Here is an 18,835-nt window from a genome sequence, read left to right on the forward strand (position 1 = left end):
CGTCCCACAACAAAGACTTTCAATAAAGAAGGCAAAATTATATTCAGGGGTGGCACGGTGGTGTAGTGGTTAGCGCTGTCGCCTCACAGCAAGAAGGTCCTGGGTTCGAGCCCCGGGGCCGGCGAGGGCCTTTCTGTGTGGAGTTTGCATGTTCTCCCTGTGTCCGCGTGGGTTTCCTCCGGGTGCTCCGGTTTCCCCCACAGTCCAAAGACATGCAGGTTAGGTTAACTGGTGACTCTAAATTGACCGTAGGTGTGAGTGTGAATGGTTGTCTGTGTCTATGTGTCAGCCCTGTGATGACCTGGCGACTTGTCCAGGGTGTACCCCGCCTTTCGCCCGTAGTCAGCTGGGATAGGCTCCAGCTTGCCTGCGACCCTGTAGAAGGATAAAGCGGCTTGAGATAATGAGATGAGATGAGAAAATTATATTCAACAAAACATTGTGAAACAGCCTACACTGAGCATGCACATACTGCACATTACCCAGACCAGGAGGTTTACACCATTTACCATGTTTTAGTATGCAAGATGAACACACTTAAAATAGTTTTGTTTTCCTGGAAAGAAGGGTAATGCCTTCCAAAACAAATCCTTAATTATGTAATGCCAAAAAAAAAAAAGTCATAGCTAGTAGGGTCTCTAAATTCCCTTTTCTTTGATATATGCCCCATTTCAAAGCTTCATATGGTAAAGTTATCATTTACAGTATAGGAGGTGCTCGTGAAAGGAGATATATTCACACTAGGTTCTCAGAGGTCTAGGAGGCCCAAATATATTTGGTTTCATTACTCTGCAATCTGTCAGGCCCCATTTATGCCAAATGACCCTTTGATGTATTATCTGTAATCACTGACTGCCTTTAACATTCCTGTCTTAACGTATTGCCATCATCATTAGTTGAGCTCAGACACTGGACTCAGGACCTGAGTTGGCCTGGTCTGATGAATCATGTTTTCTTTTACATCATGTGGATGGCTGGGTGCATGATCTTCGCTTACCTGGGGAAGAGATAGCACCAGGATGCACAATGAGAAGAAGGCAAGCCAACAGAGGCAATGTTCTGCTGGGAAACCTTGGGCTCTGGCATTCATGTGGATACTACTCTATTATGTACAACTTACATAAACACTGTTGAAGACCAAGTACACCCCTTCATGGCAATAGTAGTCCCTAATGGAAGTGGCCTCTTTCAGCAGGATAATGCTCCCTGCCACACTGCAAAAATTGTTCAGGAATCGTTTAAGTAACATAACAAAGGGTTCATGGTGTTTACTTGGTCTCCACATTCGTCAGATCTCAATCCGATTGAGCATTTGTGGGATGTAGTTGCAACTTACAGGATTTAAAGGATCTGCTGCTAAAGTCTTGATGCCAGATACCACAGCACACCTTCAGAGGTCTTGTAGAGCCCATGCCTTGATTTGTCAGAGCTGTAAGGGTGGCACAAGGGAGACCTACACGATATTAGGCAGGCGGTTTGAATATTATGGCTGATCATTGCACAAATTAATAATATATTAATACTTAACTAATGCTTTCATAATGACAGATTAATAGATCCAGTCATTCTTAGGGCATCAGGAAATAAGAAAGTGTATACATTAACAACTTCTGACTTATGTATGAATAACAAAGAATAACCTAGCACAGGATATATGCAGTGGTGCTTGAAAGTTTGTGAACCCTTTAGAATTTTCTATATTTCTGCATAAATATGACCTAAAACATCATCAGATTTTCACACAAGTCCTAAAAGTAGATAAAGAGAACCCAGTTAAACAAATGAGACAAAAATATTATACTTGGTCATTTATTTATTGAGGAAAATGATCCAATATTACATATCTGTGAGTGGCAAAAGTATGTGAACCTTTGCTTTCAGTTTCTGGTGTGACCCCCTTGTGTAGCAATAACTGCAACTAAACGTTTCTGGTAACTGTTGATCAGTCCTGCACACCGGCTTGGAGGAATTTTAGCCCATTCCTCCATACAGAACAGCTTCAACTCTGGGATGTTGTTAGGTTTCCTCACATGAACTGCTCACTTCAGGTCCTTCCACAACATTTAGATTGGCTTAAGGTCAGGACTTTGACTTGGCGATTCCAAAACATTAACTTTATTCTTCTTTAACCATTCTTTGGTAGAACGATTTGTGTGCTTAGGGTCATTGTCTTGCTGCATGACCCACCTTCTCTTGAGATTCGGTTCATGGACAGATGTCCTGACATTTTCCTTTAGAATTCGCTGGTATAATTCAGAATTCATTGTTCCATCAATGATGGCAAGCCATCCTGGCCCAGATGCAGCAAAACAGGCCCAAACCATGATACTACCACCACCATGTTTCACAGATGAGATAAGGTTCTTATGCTGGAATGCAGTGTTTTCCTTTCTCCAAACATAATGCTTCTCATTTAAACCAAAAAGTTCTATTTTGGTCTCATCCGTCCACAAAACATTTTTCCAATAGCCTTCTGGCTTGTCCATGTGATCTTTAGCAAACTGTAGATGAGCAGCAATGTTCTTTTTGGAGAGCAGTGGCTTTCTCCTTGCAACCCTGCCATGCACACCATTGTTGTTCAGTGTTCTCCTGATGGTGGACTCATGAACATTAAAGGAGATATGCAGAACCTTTATTTTTAAATACATTTCTGAGTGGATAGTATCTCCATCCTTGACTCTTGTATGCTGCATAAATGGGAATAAAAAAATAGATATTTTTGAGAGTTAAAATCGACTGCAAAGTTAGCATTCGAGCTGCCCCGCTGAGCCAGCCGGGCCTGAGTGCGTGACGTCACAGCAGGAACCGGTTTTAAGGCCGAGGCCTTTTACAGCTATAGACCAAAGTCATATAAATACAAATTTATGGTGAAAGTAAGAAATACCATTACCGACTTGCTCAACTAAGACTGATTTGACTTCATTGATTGTGGGTTGACTCTCATTAAAACAGGCTAGATGTTATAACTTATGCAACATACATGTACATGCATGCATTTTCACTGATAAAACGTAAAAGGCTAAGTAAATAATTAGATGAACTGAGACAATCACATTCTGAAGCAAATTAAATAATCTTATACTGGTAACTTAAACACACAATACAAGTTACATGTATTAATCTAAATTCAGGTAAACAACGTGTTGTTTTTGTTGTTTTGTATTCAAATGAGAGTCGGAGCTTACCCGTCTGTGTTCTCGCTTCTTGGAGGCCAATCTTGTGGCCAGTTGTTTTGAAACAATCTGACTTTCAGTTGTTCTTTCAGTTCTCCGTTCATTCGCTTCTTCCACATAAAGGCGAGATATTGCTGCTGAGACAAGCATATCCAGCTGAGAAATCAGACGGCTGGTCCACTCATTCTCCATTTTCTCCATACTGAGTACTCCGTCATTACTGCTAGGCTCAGGCAATTACTAAAACTCAGGACGGGACGGGACGTCACCAGTTTTAACAACAACCGTGGGGAGGTCACTGCCCGAGCGATATGTCACATCCCGTTCCGTCCCGGGTTTTACCAACAACCCTCGTCTCACACTCCAGGAGAACTGGTGCAACTGAACTTACTTTACTTTTTAAATAAAATAAAATAAAATAAATAAATACTTTCCTTTTCTTGTAGTTTTATTTAATTGTTGGTACTGCACCCTCTTTCAATACAGGCTTATAGCCAACACTCCTCAACAGATCAGAGGTTTCATACGAGTCTTCAGTAAAATGCGCAGAGCAGAGGAGAGACCACTTCGTAGCTGCCCAATGTGCCTGTGTACTTCTCACAAAATGTGTCCAAATCTTTGCAGTTTGAACATTCTTGGGCCATGAATGCAACGTAAATCCGGCTTCTGTCATGTTGCTGCACCGGCCAACAACAGATCTACATGGCATGGTGATAAATTAGTTCAAAATGGAGGATCGGAGTTACAGTCAGTTCTGTGTTTTAGTATAGCGGAAATGGCGATGAAACCGATAGACTTCCTGCTGTGACGTTACGGACGTCAAGGTCATTCACTCAGACCATTACCTATATGAATCATTTTAATCGTAAAAATTACTATATTAGATTTATTGTTAACGCTTAAAACTATTCCTATGCCATTCTTGAGGTATCAAGGCATTTATAAATGAAAGTGAGGCCACGGTTCTGCGTATCTCCTTTAACGTTAGCCGATGTGAGAGAGGCCTTCAGTTGCTTAGAAGTTACCCTGGGGTCCTTTGTGACCTCGCTGATTATTACATGCCTTGCTCTTGGAGTGATCTTTGTTGGTCGACCACTCTTGGGGAGGGTAACAATGGTCTTGAATTTCCTCCATTTGTACACAATCTGTCTGACTGTGGATTGGTGGAGTCCAAACTCTTTAGAGATGGTTTTGTAACCTTTTCCAGCCTGATGAGTATCAACAACGTTTTTTCTGAGGTCCTCAGAAATCTCCTTTGTTCGTGCCATGATACACTTCCACAAACGTGTTGTGAAGATCAGACTTTGATAGATCCCTGTTCTTTAAATAAAACAGGGTGCCCACTCACACCTGATTGTCATCCCATTGATTGAAAACACCTGACTCTAATTTCACCTTCAAATTAACTGCTAATCCTGGAGGTTCACATACTTTTGCCACTCACAGATATGTAATATTGTATCATTTTCCTCAGTAAATAAATGACCAAGTATAATATTTTTGTCTCATTTGTTTAACTGGGTTCTCTTTATCTACTTTTAGGACTTGTGTGAAAATCTGATGATGTTTTAGGTCATATTTATGCAGAAATATAGAAAATTCTAAAGGGTTCACAAACTTTCAAGCACCAGTGTACATACTAGGTAACATCATGAACTAAAATAGGCCACCAGTATTATTCATGAGATAGTTCATGTGAGAAATTGGTACGTGAGAAAAGTTATGGTAGAGGATCTTGATGTTGTGATAGGATATCTCCTTTTCGCATTTCAGATGGTTCTCCTTTGCCAAAAAAAAAGGGAAAGGGAACAGCCTGAATGTTTTAGCATACAGGTAACACAGTGTATGGATATGTCTATTTACACGATTACCTGTTTGTTCAGCATATCGCAGAAAATCATAGGAATACAGGCTAAAGTAACAAAAGGGCATTGACCAATCCATACACAATTACTATGTACTTACAGTGCCACCTAGTAGTGGAGAAGGTAGTTTCCCTTTATCCTGATTAAATGAGAGGCATTTCTCAGCTCTAATTTAAAAAAATTTCAAGACTATGACCTACTCTAAAGCTAATGGACCGTGTGGAAACAGAATATTTACACTTTACAAGTATGGTATTCAGCCCTCTGTAATCTGTGCATGGACATAGACCTTTTTCACAAAATTATATATAAGAAATTATATATTTGTGTTCCGATAGTCAATAGTGTGTATTTGCAGCCAGTTAAGCCCAAGGACCATTTTATCAGTGCAGAATTGGAGCATTAAAAGATACATGTTCTCACGGTATAAGGTGCTTATTAACAGATGTAGGTTTCTGTGACATGGGTCATGGATCTTTCTCCAATGGGTATGTCATCAAGTATAACTGGAAAGGGGATTGTAGTAGGTCAACGAGTAGAGTTATCTCCACCAATATGAAATTTCACACTACACTATAGTGTAGTAGAGCTGGGAAACACAGAGGGTGATGATGGTAGTGAATTGCCACAGGCATGAATATTTGCTGTTTGGAAAATGGAAGAAGTCCTACCCTAGCTTACTTTGAACAGGGATCTTTCAGAGAAGGTTATCCAGCTTGATAGAGATAATGATAAGTCCATCCAGTGTCATATTCCCATCTCAACAAGCCAGTTCTCTCTGTGCATCATCCCAGAGAAGAGTGCAGAATGCTTTTTAGTTCCAGCCACAGAAAGTCACTAAGTTATTGTAACAGAAGGCATAACCACCTGGGAACTGGAATCATGAGGCACAACAGTCTTTCTCCACAGTCCTTTCTCTCTGGTGCATGGTCAAAGGGAGATCAAGGGAGAAAGAAGATATATCCTCCCACTGATTCCCAAATCACTGTGGCCCACTCTAAGGCTCTACCTGTTAGCAGAACTGTGGTGGTTTTGGTGAGTGGTGATTGTGTTGATTTTGGTCATATCACAGTAAGTGGCAATTGCCAGACTGTTGAAATATAGTGAACACTGTCATAGGAAGTTGCGAAATTTAGAGGGCGTTCCATCATACTTGCGAGGTAGGGCAAGCCAGTGTGATAACTGGTGGAAGAAGTAGATTTTGCAAAGTCTTTTTTTTTTTTGCTCTATTTGATCAATTTTAAAGATAAAAAACCCCAAGCATTACATGACCTATTCATCTATATCCAAAACAACAGTATAACATACACAGTATGAACCTACTGTTAGGTACGTAAAGGAGGCAGATGCAAGTGCAGAAGTATAAGTTTAATAATAATGTGAAGATATATACAATAGTGAAAACAGACACAAACAGTCCAAAACAGCAAGCTAAATCCAAATCGTGAAACATGCAAAGGGTTGGGCGAGGCACAAACGTGATATCAGAGGCAAAGTGAGAACCGGAATGAGAAACAGGCACAGGAAACAGGAACTCAGAAACATGGGTAGTAAGGCTCGATAATGCGTACTGATATAGCATAATACTTCGCACTGATCATGCATCAGCACAGTCCTTAAATACAGTGCCTTGCAAAAGTATTCATACCCCTTGAACTTTTTCACATTTTTCCACCTTACAACCACGAACTTAAAAGTTTTTTATTGAGATTTTATGTGATAGATCAACACAGAGTAGCACATAATTGTGAAGTGAAATGAAAATGATCAATGGTCTTCAAAATTTTAAACAAACAGAAATCTGAAAAATGTGATGTGCATTAGTATTCAGCCCCCCTGCGTCAATACTTTGCAGAGCCACCTTTTGCTGCAATTACAGCTGCAAGTCTTTTGTGGTATGTCTCTACCAGCTTTGCACATCTAGACACTGAAATTTTTGCCCATTCTTCTTTGCAAAATAGCTCAAGCTCAGCCAGATTGGATGGAGAACTTCTGTGAACAGCAATTTTCAAGTCTTGCCACAGATGCTCAATGGGATTTAGGTCTGGACTTTGACTGGGCCATTCTAACACATGAATATTCTTTGATCTAAACCATTCCATTGTAGCTCTGGCTGTATGTTTAGGGTCATTGTCTTGCTGGAAGGTGAATCTCCTTCCCAGGCTTAAGTCTTTTGCAGCCTCCAACAGGTTTTCTTCCAGGATTGCCCTGTATTTAGCTCCATCCATCTTCCCATCAACTCTGACCAGCTTCCCTGTCCCTGCTGAAGAAAAGCATCCCCATAGCATGATGCGGCCACCACCATGTTTCACAGTGGGGATGGTGTGTGCAGGGTGATAAGCAGTGTTAGTTTTCCGCCACACATAGCGCTTTGCGTTTAGGCCAAAAAGTTCAACTTTGGTCTCATCTGACCAAAGCACCTTCTTCCACATGTTTGCTGTGTCCCCTACATTTCTTATGCCTGTCTTTCAACAATGGCTTTCTTCTTGCCACTCTTCCAAAAAGGCCAGATTTGTGGAGTGTACGACTTATAGTTGTCCTGTGCACAGATTCTCCCACCTGAGCTGTGGATTTCTGCAGCTCCTCCAGAGTGATCATGGGCCTCTTGGCTGCTTCTCTGACCAGTGCTCTCCTTGCTCGCTCTGTCAGTTTAGGTGGACGGCCATGTCTTGGTAGGTTTGCAGTTGTGCCATACTTTTTCCATTTTTGAATGATGGATTGAACAGTGCTTCTTGAGATGTTCAGAGCTTGGGATATTTTTTTATAACCTAACCCTGCTTTAAACTTCTCCAGAACTTTATCCCTGACCTGTCTGGTGAGTTCTTTGGTCTTCATGATGCTGTTTGTTCTTCAGTGTTCTCTAACAAACCACTGAGGCCTTCACAGAACAAGTGTATTTATGCTGAGAGTAAATTACACACAGTAGGACTCTATTAATGAATTAGATGACTTCTGAAGGTAATTGATTGCACTGGATTGTATTTAGAGGTATCAGAGTACAGGGGGCTGAATACTAATGCACACCACATTTTTCAGATTTTTATTTGTTTAAAACTTTGAAGACCATTTATCATTTTCATTTCACTTCACAATTATGTGCTACTCTGTGTTGGTCTATCACATAAAATCTCAATTAAAAAACTTTTAAGTTCGTGGTTGTAAGGTGGAAAAATGTGAAAAAGTTCAAGGGGTATGAATACTTTTGCAAGGCACTGTAGGTGCACATTATAGCTAATTGATTAAGTTCAGGTGCGTGTTGTTAATGGCGCGCGTGCTGGAGTTCGCTTGATGCGTGCGCACCCCGGGGCGTGCCTTCAGGTGCACATGCCACAGCGTGCAGGACTGACAGAACCCCACTCCCCCGTAAATAACTCCCTCCAGGAGCAAAAATCCATCCTACTTGGCTCCGGTGGGGGCTCAGGCTCAGGACAAAACTTGGACTCCTGACTTGCACTGGTTTCGGGCTCTGGAGATGGCTCGGGCTTGATCTCTGGAGATAACTTGGGTTCTGGACTGGATTCAGGCTCAAGCTTTGTACTGGACTTGGGCTTGAACTGCAGAGATGACTCAAACTCTGGATTCGACACAGGCTCTGGAAATGACTTGGGCTCTGTGCAGGAAGCACACTCAGACTCAGGACTTGACTTGGACCCTGGACTTGGCTCAGATCCAGGACTTACAGTGGACTTGAGCTCCGGGCTGGATTCGAGCTTTGGAGATGACTTGAGTTTTGGGCTGGATTCTGGCTCCAGCTCAGGAGATGATTCAGGCTTGAGCTCTGGAACTGGCTTGTACACAGGGCTGGAAGTGTATTTGAGCTCTGGACTTAACTTGGGATTTGGACTGGACTCAAGCTCTGGGGATGACTTGGGCTCAAGGCAGGAAGCAAGCTTTGACTCGGGCTTCAGGCTGTACTCGGGCTCAGTAGAGGACTCCAGCTCTGGACTTGACTCAGACCCTGGACTTGACTTGGACTGTGGACTTGACTTGGACTTGAAGCTGGGCTCAGGCATGGGCTCAAGCTCTGTCAGCGCATTGCTTCTGTCCTGGTTAGGACCTGGCGGTGGGGATGATGAAGGCGTCTTCATAGCCAGGCAGCAGCGGGACAACACAGACGTCTTCATAGCTGCGTGGCGGTGGGACAACACATACCCCTTTTCCACCAAATCAGTTCCAGGGCTGGTTCGGAGCCAGTGCTGGTGCTGGTTCATAACTCGTTCAACTTGCGAGCCAGCTGAGAACCAGTTTGCTTTTCCATAGCTTGCGGTGCTAAAGAAAGCCACGTCATTACGTCGCTGTATACGTCAGTTACGTCGCTGTATACGTCATTATGTCGCTGTATACGTCAGTTATGTCGCTACGTTTGCATAAACCTTGGCGCGAATATCGAAGCAAAAACAACGCGGAAGAAGCAGCATCAACAACAACAATAATAATAATGGATGACTTCGCGTTTGTACAGCTGCTGCTTCTCGTCGCTTAAAAATGGCGATCTTTCGTGGTCTTGTTATTGTTGTTGGTCTTAACAACTCCGCCCCCCACTGATGTAAGCAGTTCTTTCCTCTGGCCCAGCAGAGAGTTGGTGCTAGCCTGGAACCGGTTTTTCTGGCCCCAGAGCCAGTTCTTTGTCAGTGGAAACAGAAAACCCGGTTCCAAACTAAGCACTGGCCCCGAACCAGCCCTGGAACTGCTTTGGTGGAAAAGGGGCAACAGATGTCTTCATAGCCAGCTGAAGCAGAGGTCGCTCCTTCGTCCTCTAACAAAGGTTCTGGAACAGGCTCAAGTTCTGGCACTGGCCTTGACTCTGGCATAGGCACTGGAGCTGGTGCAGGCACCAACTCTGGCATTGGCTCTGATGCTCTAGCTGACACAGGCACTGGCTCTGGAGTAGACACTGACACAGGCTCTGACACTGGTGCTGGCATGGGTTCTAGAGTAGACACTGGCACAGACTCTGACATTGGCTCTGGCACTGGAGCTGACTCCAACACTGGTGCTGGCACTGGTTCTAGAGTAGACACTGGTGCTGACTCTGACTCCGACTCTGGCACTGGTTCTGGAGCTGACACTGGTGCTGACTCTGGCATTGGCACTGGTTCTGGAGCAGACACTGGTTCTGTTGCTGGCACAGGTGCTGGCGCAGGAACAGATGCTGGCACTGGCTCTGATGCTGCCATTGGCTCTGGCCCTGGAACAGATGCTGGTGCTGGCTCTGGCATTGGTTCAGGTGCTGTCTCTGGCTGAGAAACCAGCTCTGGAATGACAGCCTCCTCTGCTGTCTCTGCAAAGGCCACTGGAGCAGATGCTGGCTCTGTCTTGGATTCAGGCGCTGGCTGTGATGCAGGCTGTGGAACTGGTTCTGGACTGATGGCCTTTAGGAGGTGCTCTAGAGCAACAGCCTCCTCTGCTACTGCTGCGTCGGCCCTAGCCGTGATAGCCCCCTCCCAAAACATTTCATGGTGGTCCCCCTTTTCCAAAGTTTCATAAATAACCTGGAGCATGGCTAAGAAAGTCTGTGAGCTCCGAAGGCATGGGTGCTCAACCCTTATTAGATAATCTAGCCATCTGCATGCTCGTCCAGCAATAAACATGAGGATAAAGCTTACCCAGATGGGTTCTCGTGGCTTGGGCTCTTGGAGGTCCTTATAGAACAAGTTACACTGAAGACTGAATCCCCTAGGATTATATATTCCATAGTAGCGTGCTGGGAGACTCCAGTCTGAACTCAGCCGGAAATATGAGGCGAGGGGCTGAGACAGAGAAACCCAGAAGCAGCGTGGAATTGCATACTGGTATAACACTGGTATAACTCTGCTACATCCATAGTTTGGCAAAGTATTCTGTCAGGTAAAAGGTAGGCAGATGCAAGTGCAGAAGTATAAGTTTAATAATAAAGTGCAGATATATACAATAGTGAAAACAGACACACAGGCAAAACAGTCCAAAACAGCAAGCTAAATCCAAATCGTGAAACATGCAAAGGGTCAGGCGAGGCACAAACGGGATATCAGAGGCAAAGTGAGAACAGAAACAAGAAACAGGCACAGGAATCAGGAAACAGGAAATCAGAAACACAGGTAGTAAGGCCCGGTAATGCGTACTGACGTAGCGTAATACTTCACACTAATCATGCATCAGCACAGTCCTTAAATAGGTGCACATATAGCTTCTTAATTAAGTTCAGGTGCGCGTTGTTAACGGCGCGCATGCTGGAGTCCGCTTGACGCGCACGCAGCCCAGGGCGCGCCTTCAGGTGCATGGACCACAACGCGCAGGACTGACATCTACCAGAGAAACAGCATAAGCCTAAACCTAAATGCCTAGCCAAACACACTCCTCCTACTGTCAGTCACAAAACTCTGGCGGTGCCAAACCACCTAATAACTAGTTTATCATTGCGAAAGTATCCATACTTTATTTTTTGTAAATGGAGTTTTACAGAATATTTGGTTTTGTGGTATATTTTAACTTTAAAGTTTTGTGCATTTCTACAAATTCATGCATTGTTTGAGAAGATTTAGCTATGATGTGTGGAGTGTTCAAAGGGCCACATAGACGTACCATGTACTCCAGTAAATCAGACTGAGTGAATCCTTATGGAATGTTAGTGCATGTTATTACATGCCATTTTTCTACACTCTTCATTACTGATTTTCATGCATCACCAAACAAACACCTCAAACATCAGCTGTGTGGCTTATACACAAACAGTGCATCAAAGCTGATGGATTAATTTACTGTGATTTAGCTTTAAAAACATCATGAATGGGACTATTATTTATTTATTTATTTATTGGCAGTCCATAACTGCAATCTTATATTTACATTCTTTAGTTGTTGTGTCCCTGAAGATTCCTATTTCTTTCTTTCTGCAGGTCTTACAGGTGAATCTAGTGATGTCCATCCTTCTGTACGTGATATTCTTCACGTACCTCTATTGTGTCTCTATCACTGCCATGAACAAGCAGCAGCCCACACAGGACCCCATCAACACGCTCATTGTCAAGCTGCTGCAGGCCGACATAAGCCGCAACCGACAGCAGCAAAATGAGGGGAATAAGGATACACCTGTGCCTACTTCTGTCAATGCACCTACAAATACGGAATACCCCCAACAGTTCATCCCATCTGCTTACCAGTCCAAGCGGGCTATGGCTGATGAGCTGTTGAGGCAGCACAAGCGCTACAATTCCCCACGAGTGTTACTGAGTGAGCGGCCACCTCTGGAACCCCCACCACTATACCTCATGGATGACTTTGAAAGTGCTCAGGACACTCAGAGCACCAATAAAACACGCCAGAAGCGTTATGCTGAGCACAAGAGTTACCGTGGTGAGTACTCAGTCTGTGATAGCTTGAGCCATTGGGTGACAGACAAGACCACAGCAGTGGACATCCGTGGCCATGAGGTCTCAGTGCTTACAGATGTCGAGATAAAACGGTCGACTATGAAGCAGTACTTTTATGAGACAACCTGCCAGAACAGCAAACCAATTAAGAGTGGCTGCCGAGGCATAGATGACAAGCACTGGAACTCGCAGTGCAAAACCTCACAGACATACGTACGTGCCCTCACCAAATACAATAATGTGATGACCTGGCGTTGGATACGGATAAACACCTCATGCGTTTGCGCACTCTCACGTAAACACCGCAGGACGTAAAACTAAAGAAAACCCTATATTGTGCAACTAATCCACTGTCTTTCTATTTTACCCTGAGAGGTTGTAAATATGATATAAATTATTATTTAAGTTATATGAAATGCATGTAGTCTATACATGTCTATATGATGTATAAATATATTTGTGTTATTTATTTAAGTTGTTATCAAAGCATATTCTAAAAAAAGAGACATGGATGGACTTAAAATGACTTAAGAGATACAATGCCACTAAGCTAAAAGAACATTACAGGGTGAAACTGTGTGCCTTGCTTAAACATCTTCACCAACAGTCAAAGGACATATCATTCATTTGGACCTTAAATCCTGGGATCAGCTGCAATTGAAGTATAAAATTTAGTGTAATTTTAGGTTTTTTTCCAAGTTTTTTGCTTAGAAACGCATAAATTTACCAATCACATCCTCATCACTCATCAACAGTATTGCTCCAATCTCTGCTACTGATATTGTGCTGTCTGGGAAAAATAAGTCATAGTTCAGATGATCTTATTTACTTTGAAGAAATATGCCACACAGCATATGAGGTATATGTGTATCGCAAAATGCATGGAATAATTAAGAATTATATATTTTTGTATAACTCATCTACTTGTGCACAGAATGCAATGCATATGGGTATACTGATCATACAAATCTATGTACAGAAAAAAAATAGCCAACAGTAAATATCAGAAACATTGTACCTCTGGAGATTACCAGTAGAGCAATGAACTCAAGAAGTGGAGTCCAATATTTTTCATATATCTGGATTGAGTATGTATAAAAGGTGGTTTCAGTGGAAACTGAATATTTAACCTTATGTGAAACTATAACAATGATTGATGTATTGTCTCTAAATCACAATAATCCAATCATTGTTCAACCTTTCACATTCCTTTGCAACTTTTTTTTGGGGGAGGGAGCTTCTTTAGACTCATTAAGATGAATGTTAAAAAAATTCACTGTGCATAGGCATTAACTGCATGTAGAGTATAGAAAAATGGTAAAGATGTAGAAGGATGTGATTTCATAAAGTAATAGAGTACTGACTGAATAAAACTCCTCGCCAAATGGAGGAATAATGGGTACATAGACTGCTTACCTTTCACAAAGACCCTCTCCTGTTTACCGGAGACTAAGCCCATGTTTACATTAGACCATATCAGCGGATCATCAGATTAACGTTTTTAAAACGATTAGTGTGCACACAGCAACACCAGTACACGATTTGCGTGCACACAGCAACACCAATACACGGATACGCTCGGCTCCGCAGGTATCCTGCGCTCCAAATCACTCCGCCCTGAACAGCGAGTGCCCTCTGGAGGGTGCGCACTCCGGCCCTGCGCAGCTCACACAGCGCGCGAGTGAAGTGCACAAGCTGTGATTCGGGACTGAGCCGCTGTGTGTGTGATCCCAGCGCATATCACTTACCACTTGCAAGTGGAAGGATGGCAAGCCTAAAGACAATCATAACTACACAATGGGCAGTATTTGCATCAGTATTTGCAGTATTTTCATACTTTTATACTCTTTAATGAAAGGTGATACAAGGCGGAAGTCCGCGCCGTTTTTCAGCAGTCGCGTCACATGACCAACGCCAGCGAATCAGGAAGGTGGATGTCACAGTGACGTTGTCCAATGACGACGCCAGCTAGAGCTCAGCACAGCGTATCCGCGTATCTCAATGTTTACACAGCACCGAAGCTGACACGATCTGGATTGAATATGTGGACCCTGGCGGATTCCCGTTTCCCGGCGTTTCCAGGCGGTTTAATGTAAACGGACAGTGCATCCGCGAAGAAAACGAGACAGATACAGTCTAATGTAAACTTGGCCTAAGGCTCTGACCCAGCTCACTCCAGAACACAGTTACTTCTTCTCAAGTTGTCAATCAAATACTATTGCCAATGGTTAATTTTCCAAACATTCTACAACAGAACAATAGCAGCAACAAATTGACACTAAACTAGCTGTTATTAATAACAAAATGTACTCTTACAGAGGAGTAAAGCTGTGCTATGATAGTGTACATACTGGGATTTGAGTACCATTAAGAGTGCTTGCGTTGCTTGGGATTATTTGTCACAGGAGACAATTTTAGATATGAAAGAAATCTACCTGATTTCTCTCCCTTTTTGGTAGGTGATATTAAATATGGAAGCTATTCTCTTGATATGAGTAGGGCTTTGTTCTTAGTACTTTACCACCACCTTTGAGGCAAATGTTGATATTCCCAACAGCTTTTTTCTTGTTTCCACTGTGCTATGCTGTTACATAGTATTTATATAAAAAGTGATTAAAAAAAGAAAGTTTATCTTCCATTCTAAAAGGACATCTGGTTATCAAAAAGTTTCTATTTGGAATTGAGTCTAGTAATATAAAACTGGACACAACAGCTTCCAACACTTGTCTGTCCTGTCCTAACTTATGACTGTTCACTCTATACCTGAAACAAGCATTATACTGTCACAACAGATGTCTTTTTTAAAAGTTTGATCCAGTGTGAGCCATTCTGTGGTTGTTATGACCAATAGCTTGTACACTGGGGAACCATTTACCGGACATGCTGTTTGAATTCCAGGCTTTTTTTTTTCTTTTTTAAACCACACCATACACAAATATACTAGCTGGTGTCTTCTAAAAGAAAGGGTCCATTTAAAAGCAAATGCTTCCTATATCTAGGCACCTAGAATTTAAGACTTCCAGATGTTACCTTTGTTTAATATTCCCCTGACTCTTTTAGAGGATATAGAGACAGGTTGCCACCATGTTATCATCTTGAAAATTCCACACCAGTTCCACATGTGCATTCTGAGATAGTAATGCTAGTATTCCAGGCAAGCTATGTACACTTCAATATGTTGTTGTTTCTCATAGGACCTTTTGTATTTGTAGTAAGGGGTGAAAATTTTGTATTTATGATTATTTGAGTGACTATATGAAAGAGCAGAAGCTGGTGCTTTACAGCTCAGGGGTCAGATATGCTTAAACAGGACCATCTCAGGTGACTGTAATAACAGCCCCTAAACATCCCATAGGGTCATGGAGGAGACCCTGTAGCCTATAAATCCACGTGAAATAGTACTACTGTAGTGTCCTATAAACTTTTGGTCTGTTAAAGGATTTAAGGATGTTTCAAACTCCTTCATCAACTGTTCAAGGAAAGTGTTTGGGAAAAAATATACAGGATGTTGCATTTCTTTTAAAGCTGGGTGTACAAAACTTCATTATCCACATTTGTATCAAAGTATACATTGCTATGAAATATTAATAATTATTGTATTGTACTTTAATGTGTGATGATGGTGCATTTAATAATAGAAAGGATGATCAAGAGAGCATCTGATTAAACCAGATAAGGCTTTCTAGGCCAGTCAAATTATAACTGACAAACTCTGCCTGCTTTGAGTACATTTTTGGGTGTGAGTGTATGAGAGAGTTCAACACCATTCACATGTCAGCAAGCATTATAAACAGAACAGGATATGTCCTGTGCTTCATTTGGTATTCCAATGGGATGCCTCCTCCATTTCTATCAGGAACTATAGGAAGAAAGTACACACAAAACAGGAACTCACTTTGCTCTTATTTCCCCTGGAAGCTCTAGAGAATGAGCCTACACATTCACTTGAACACATTCTCTTTCCTGTAAAGCTGAATCTAACACTGGAGTCTGGAAGGCGTGCAGCCATACACACCCTTGGCTTTGCTCATATTTGGATTGTCTTTAATTCATCCAGTGCCACACTCCAACATGTATTGTACTGTGTGTAAAAGGGCCTGCTGCTGTAGTGCATACTGTATACAATTCTTGCTGCTTTAACAAATTATGATGACCCTGATCATGGAACCATTGGGAATGCTGAAATCCAAGGACATGTACTCTCTTTTTATTGATGAATGCTTACAACTTTCACAAGGAGAACGTGCCAAAATGTTCAATTCATGGACCACCTGATATTTTAAATGTCATTTTCTTCATGGGTATGTCAAGATTGAGTTATGTGACCAATAACAGAGCTCTATTTTAATAAGATATAGACATGTATGTTGGATGTTTCTTGTTTAGTGAAGTAGTTTCCGTTTAATCCACCCTTACTGACCTGATGTCCAAAGCTTCTTTGTTTTTTTGTCCCTTTCTTGAGTTATGCTTCATGTTGCTCTGTGATACTTGAAGGATCATTTTGAGAAAATGGGGCCAACCACTTAAATATAATGACACTTAAGTCCTGTTTCTGCGAAAGTCTTCTCTGAATAAACTTGTTTTTATACTATTTACAACATGTGATCTGATTTTTATTTGCTGAGGAATCCAAACAAGTACAATGATTATCCTAATCAGCATGTGATGGGTGCAAATCTAAGAAATTACACAGCTATGTGGCGCATGTGACCTTTTCGATACCACAAAATGGAGGATGACTTTCCCACAGTGGATTAAGTTATTTTGGGTTACCACATTCGGGGCATGAGCCAAACAGGCCAATCCATGTGAATGAAGAATAAAGCAAAAAGGAAAAAAAAAAGAGAAAAAGGCCCTTCTTTCATGGGTGACCTGATCAAAAAGAAGTATACTTCAAGTTAATTTTATTAAGTATACTTAAGTAAAGTTAAAGTATATTTCCTTAAGTATACTTTTGTGTACCAAGTATACTGATATCAATGTACTTACAGTATACTTGTAAGTAAACTAATCTAATACTTCTTGGGACTAAATTGGTCCACTTTTAGTTTATAAAAAGTATACTTTAAGTCTAAGAGAAGTAAACTTTGAGTATACAACTAGTATTTTTTATTTTGTACTGCAAGTATATCACAAATAAACTTATACACAAATAGTTTACTTGTTTTATACTTCTAGTCCACTTTTTTAGTTTACTAAATTATACTTTGTAGTATACTGGAAATATACTATTGGTTTATACTATTGGTTTACTTTATAGCATATTGGAAATATACCATTAGTTACTGGTTATATACATCTAGTCCACGTTTTAGTTTTGAAGTATACTGCAGTTACCTTTCTAGGTATACTATTATTTTCTAGCCCTAACCCTTACCTCATGCACACTACCATTAGACAACTTAAGTGTTTTGTACCTTAAGTTACAATGAAGTTATAAAGGTAAGAATGTAGGTTTAAAAGATGGGATTTAAAACATGCTGCCGTACATCACAAAGAAGCCAATATGTGTGAAAAAGAAGTATTTTATAGGCTACTAACAAAAAGATAAGCACAACTACAGGGCAAGTCCACTTAAACATAAGGTACAAATATTTTAATACTTTATTACACTTTTGTTAAGTATATCTTTATCAAAATTTTTAGTATAAGCTTAATATACTTAGACTTTTCTATATACTTTTCAGTATAGAGGAAGTGCAGTCACGTGACCCGCATGTGTGTACTCCGCCATATTGGACGGCATCAGGATTGTTTACCTTGCACGAGCGTAATGGATCCAGGGAGCAATTCCCAAGAAAATTCGGAAAATACCCCATCTACATCACGCGATTACTTGTCTAAGTTTGTTCAGCATCTTGAAGGTGACGTGAGGCAGCATTACATGGAAAAGTGTTCCAGGTTGGGGATTGCAGATCCGTACAACTTGCTGCAATCCTTGTTCAGGGAAATTCAGAGCTGCGGTGCCGGCGATTTGCCCGATCTGGCCTACCACGACATTTACAATTTTCTTGTTAATCGTGAATCGTGTTACACTGGCAAAGCCCTCAAAGCTTACAAGAGCCTGGAAGCTTATAAATATTTTGTTGCGGGATGGGTATCCCAACTATACCTCTGGAAGGTTCCGAAGAAGAATGTCTACTTGATAACCTCACGGGTAAGTGGCATTAAGATGTTTATCATAAAGAGACTATGCAGGACGTTTTATCGTAAGAATGTTCGAAATCTAAACTCGGTTCCAGATAATGACAGGGTTGTAAATATGTATGTTTTTGTCTGAAAAACAGTAAATCAGAAAGCTGTGGACGTTTGCGCGGAAGCTGCGCAAATGTGCGCAGCTTTCTGATTTACTGTTTTCTTCTCATACTTATACTTCCTGTTTCATGGACTGTAATGGCATTTGCTCATTTAGTAATTTTAATACAGAATTTACTTTGATTAAATTATT

General features: G+C 41.5%; 1 protein-coding gene across 3 annotated transcripts in view; it reads left to right on the forward strand.

The window, feature by feature from the left end:
* Positions 1-18,835, forward strand: part of LOC132869762 (neurotrophin-3-like) — a 94,997-nt gene that overhangs the window by 35,892 nt on the left and 40,270 nt on the right. For 2 of the 3 annotated variants that reach the window (XM_060903154.1, XM_060903153.1), the window contains one exon: positions 11,914-16,978. The exons of the other annotated variant lie outside the window; for it this stretch is intronic. In XM_060903154.1, coding sequence (XP_060759137.1) covers positions 11,914-12,702 — 789 coding nt within the window. In that variant the 3' untranslated portion in view covers positions 12,703-16,978. Of the gene's footprint in view, positions 1-11,913; positions 16,979-18,835 lie in introns of those variants that run through there. 3 annotated transcript variants of the gene reach the window in all.

This window comes from Neoarius graeffei, chromosome 21 (assembly GCF_027579695.1).
Source record: "Neoarius graeffei isolate fNeoGra1 chromosome 21, fNeoGra1.pri, whole genome shotgun sequence".
Classification (NCBI taxonomy): domain Eukaryota; kingdom Metazoa; phylum Chordata; class Actinopteri; order Siluriformes; family Ariidae; genus Neoarius; species Neoarius graeffei.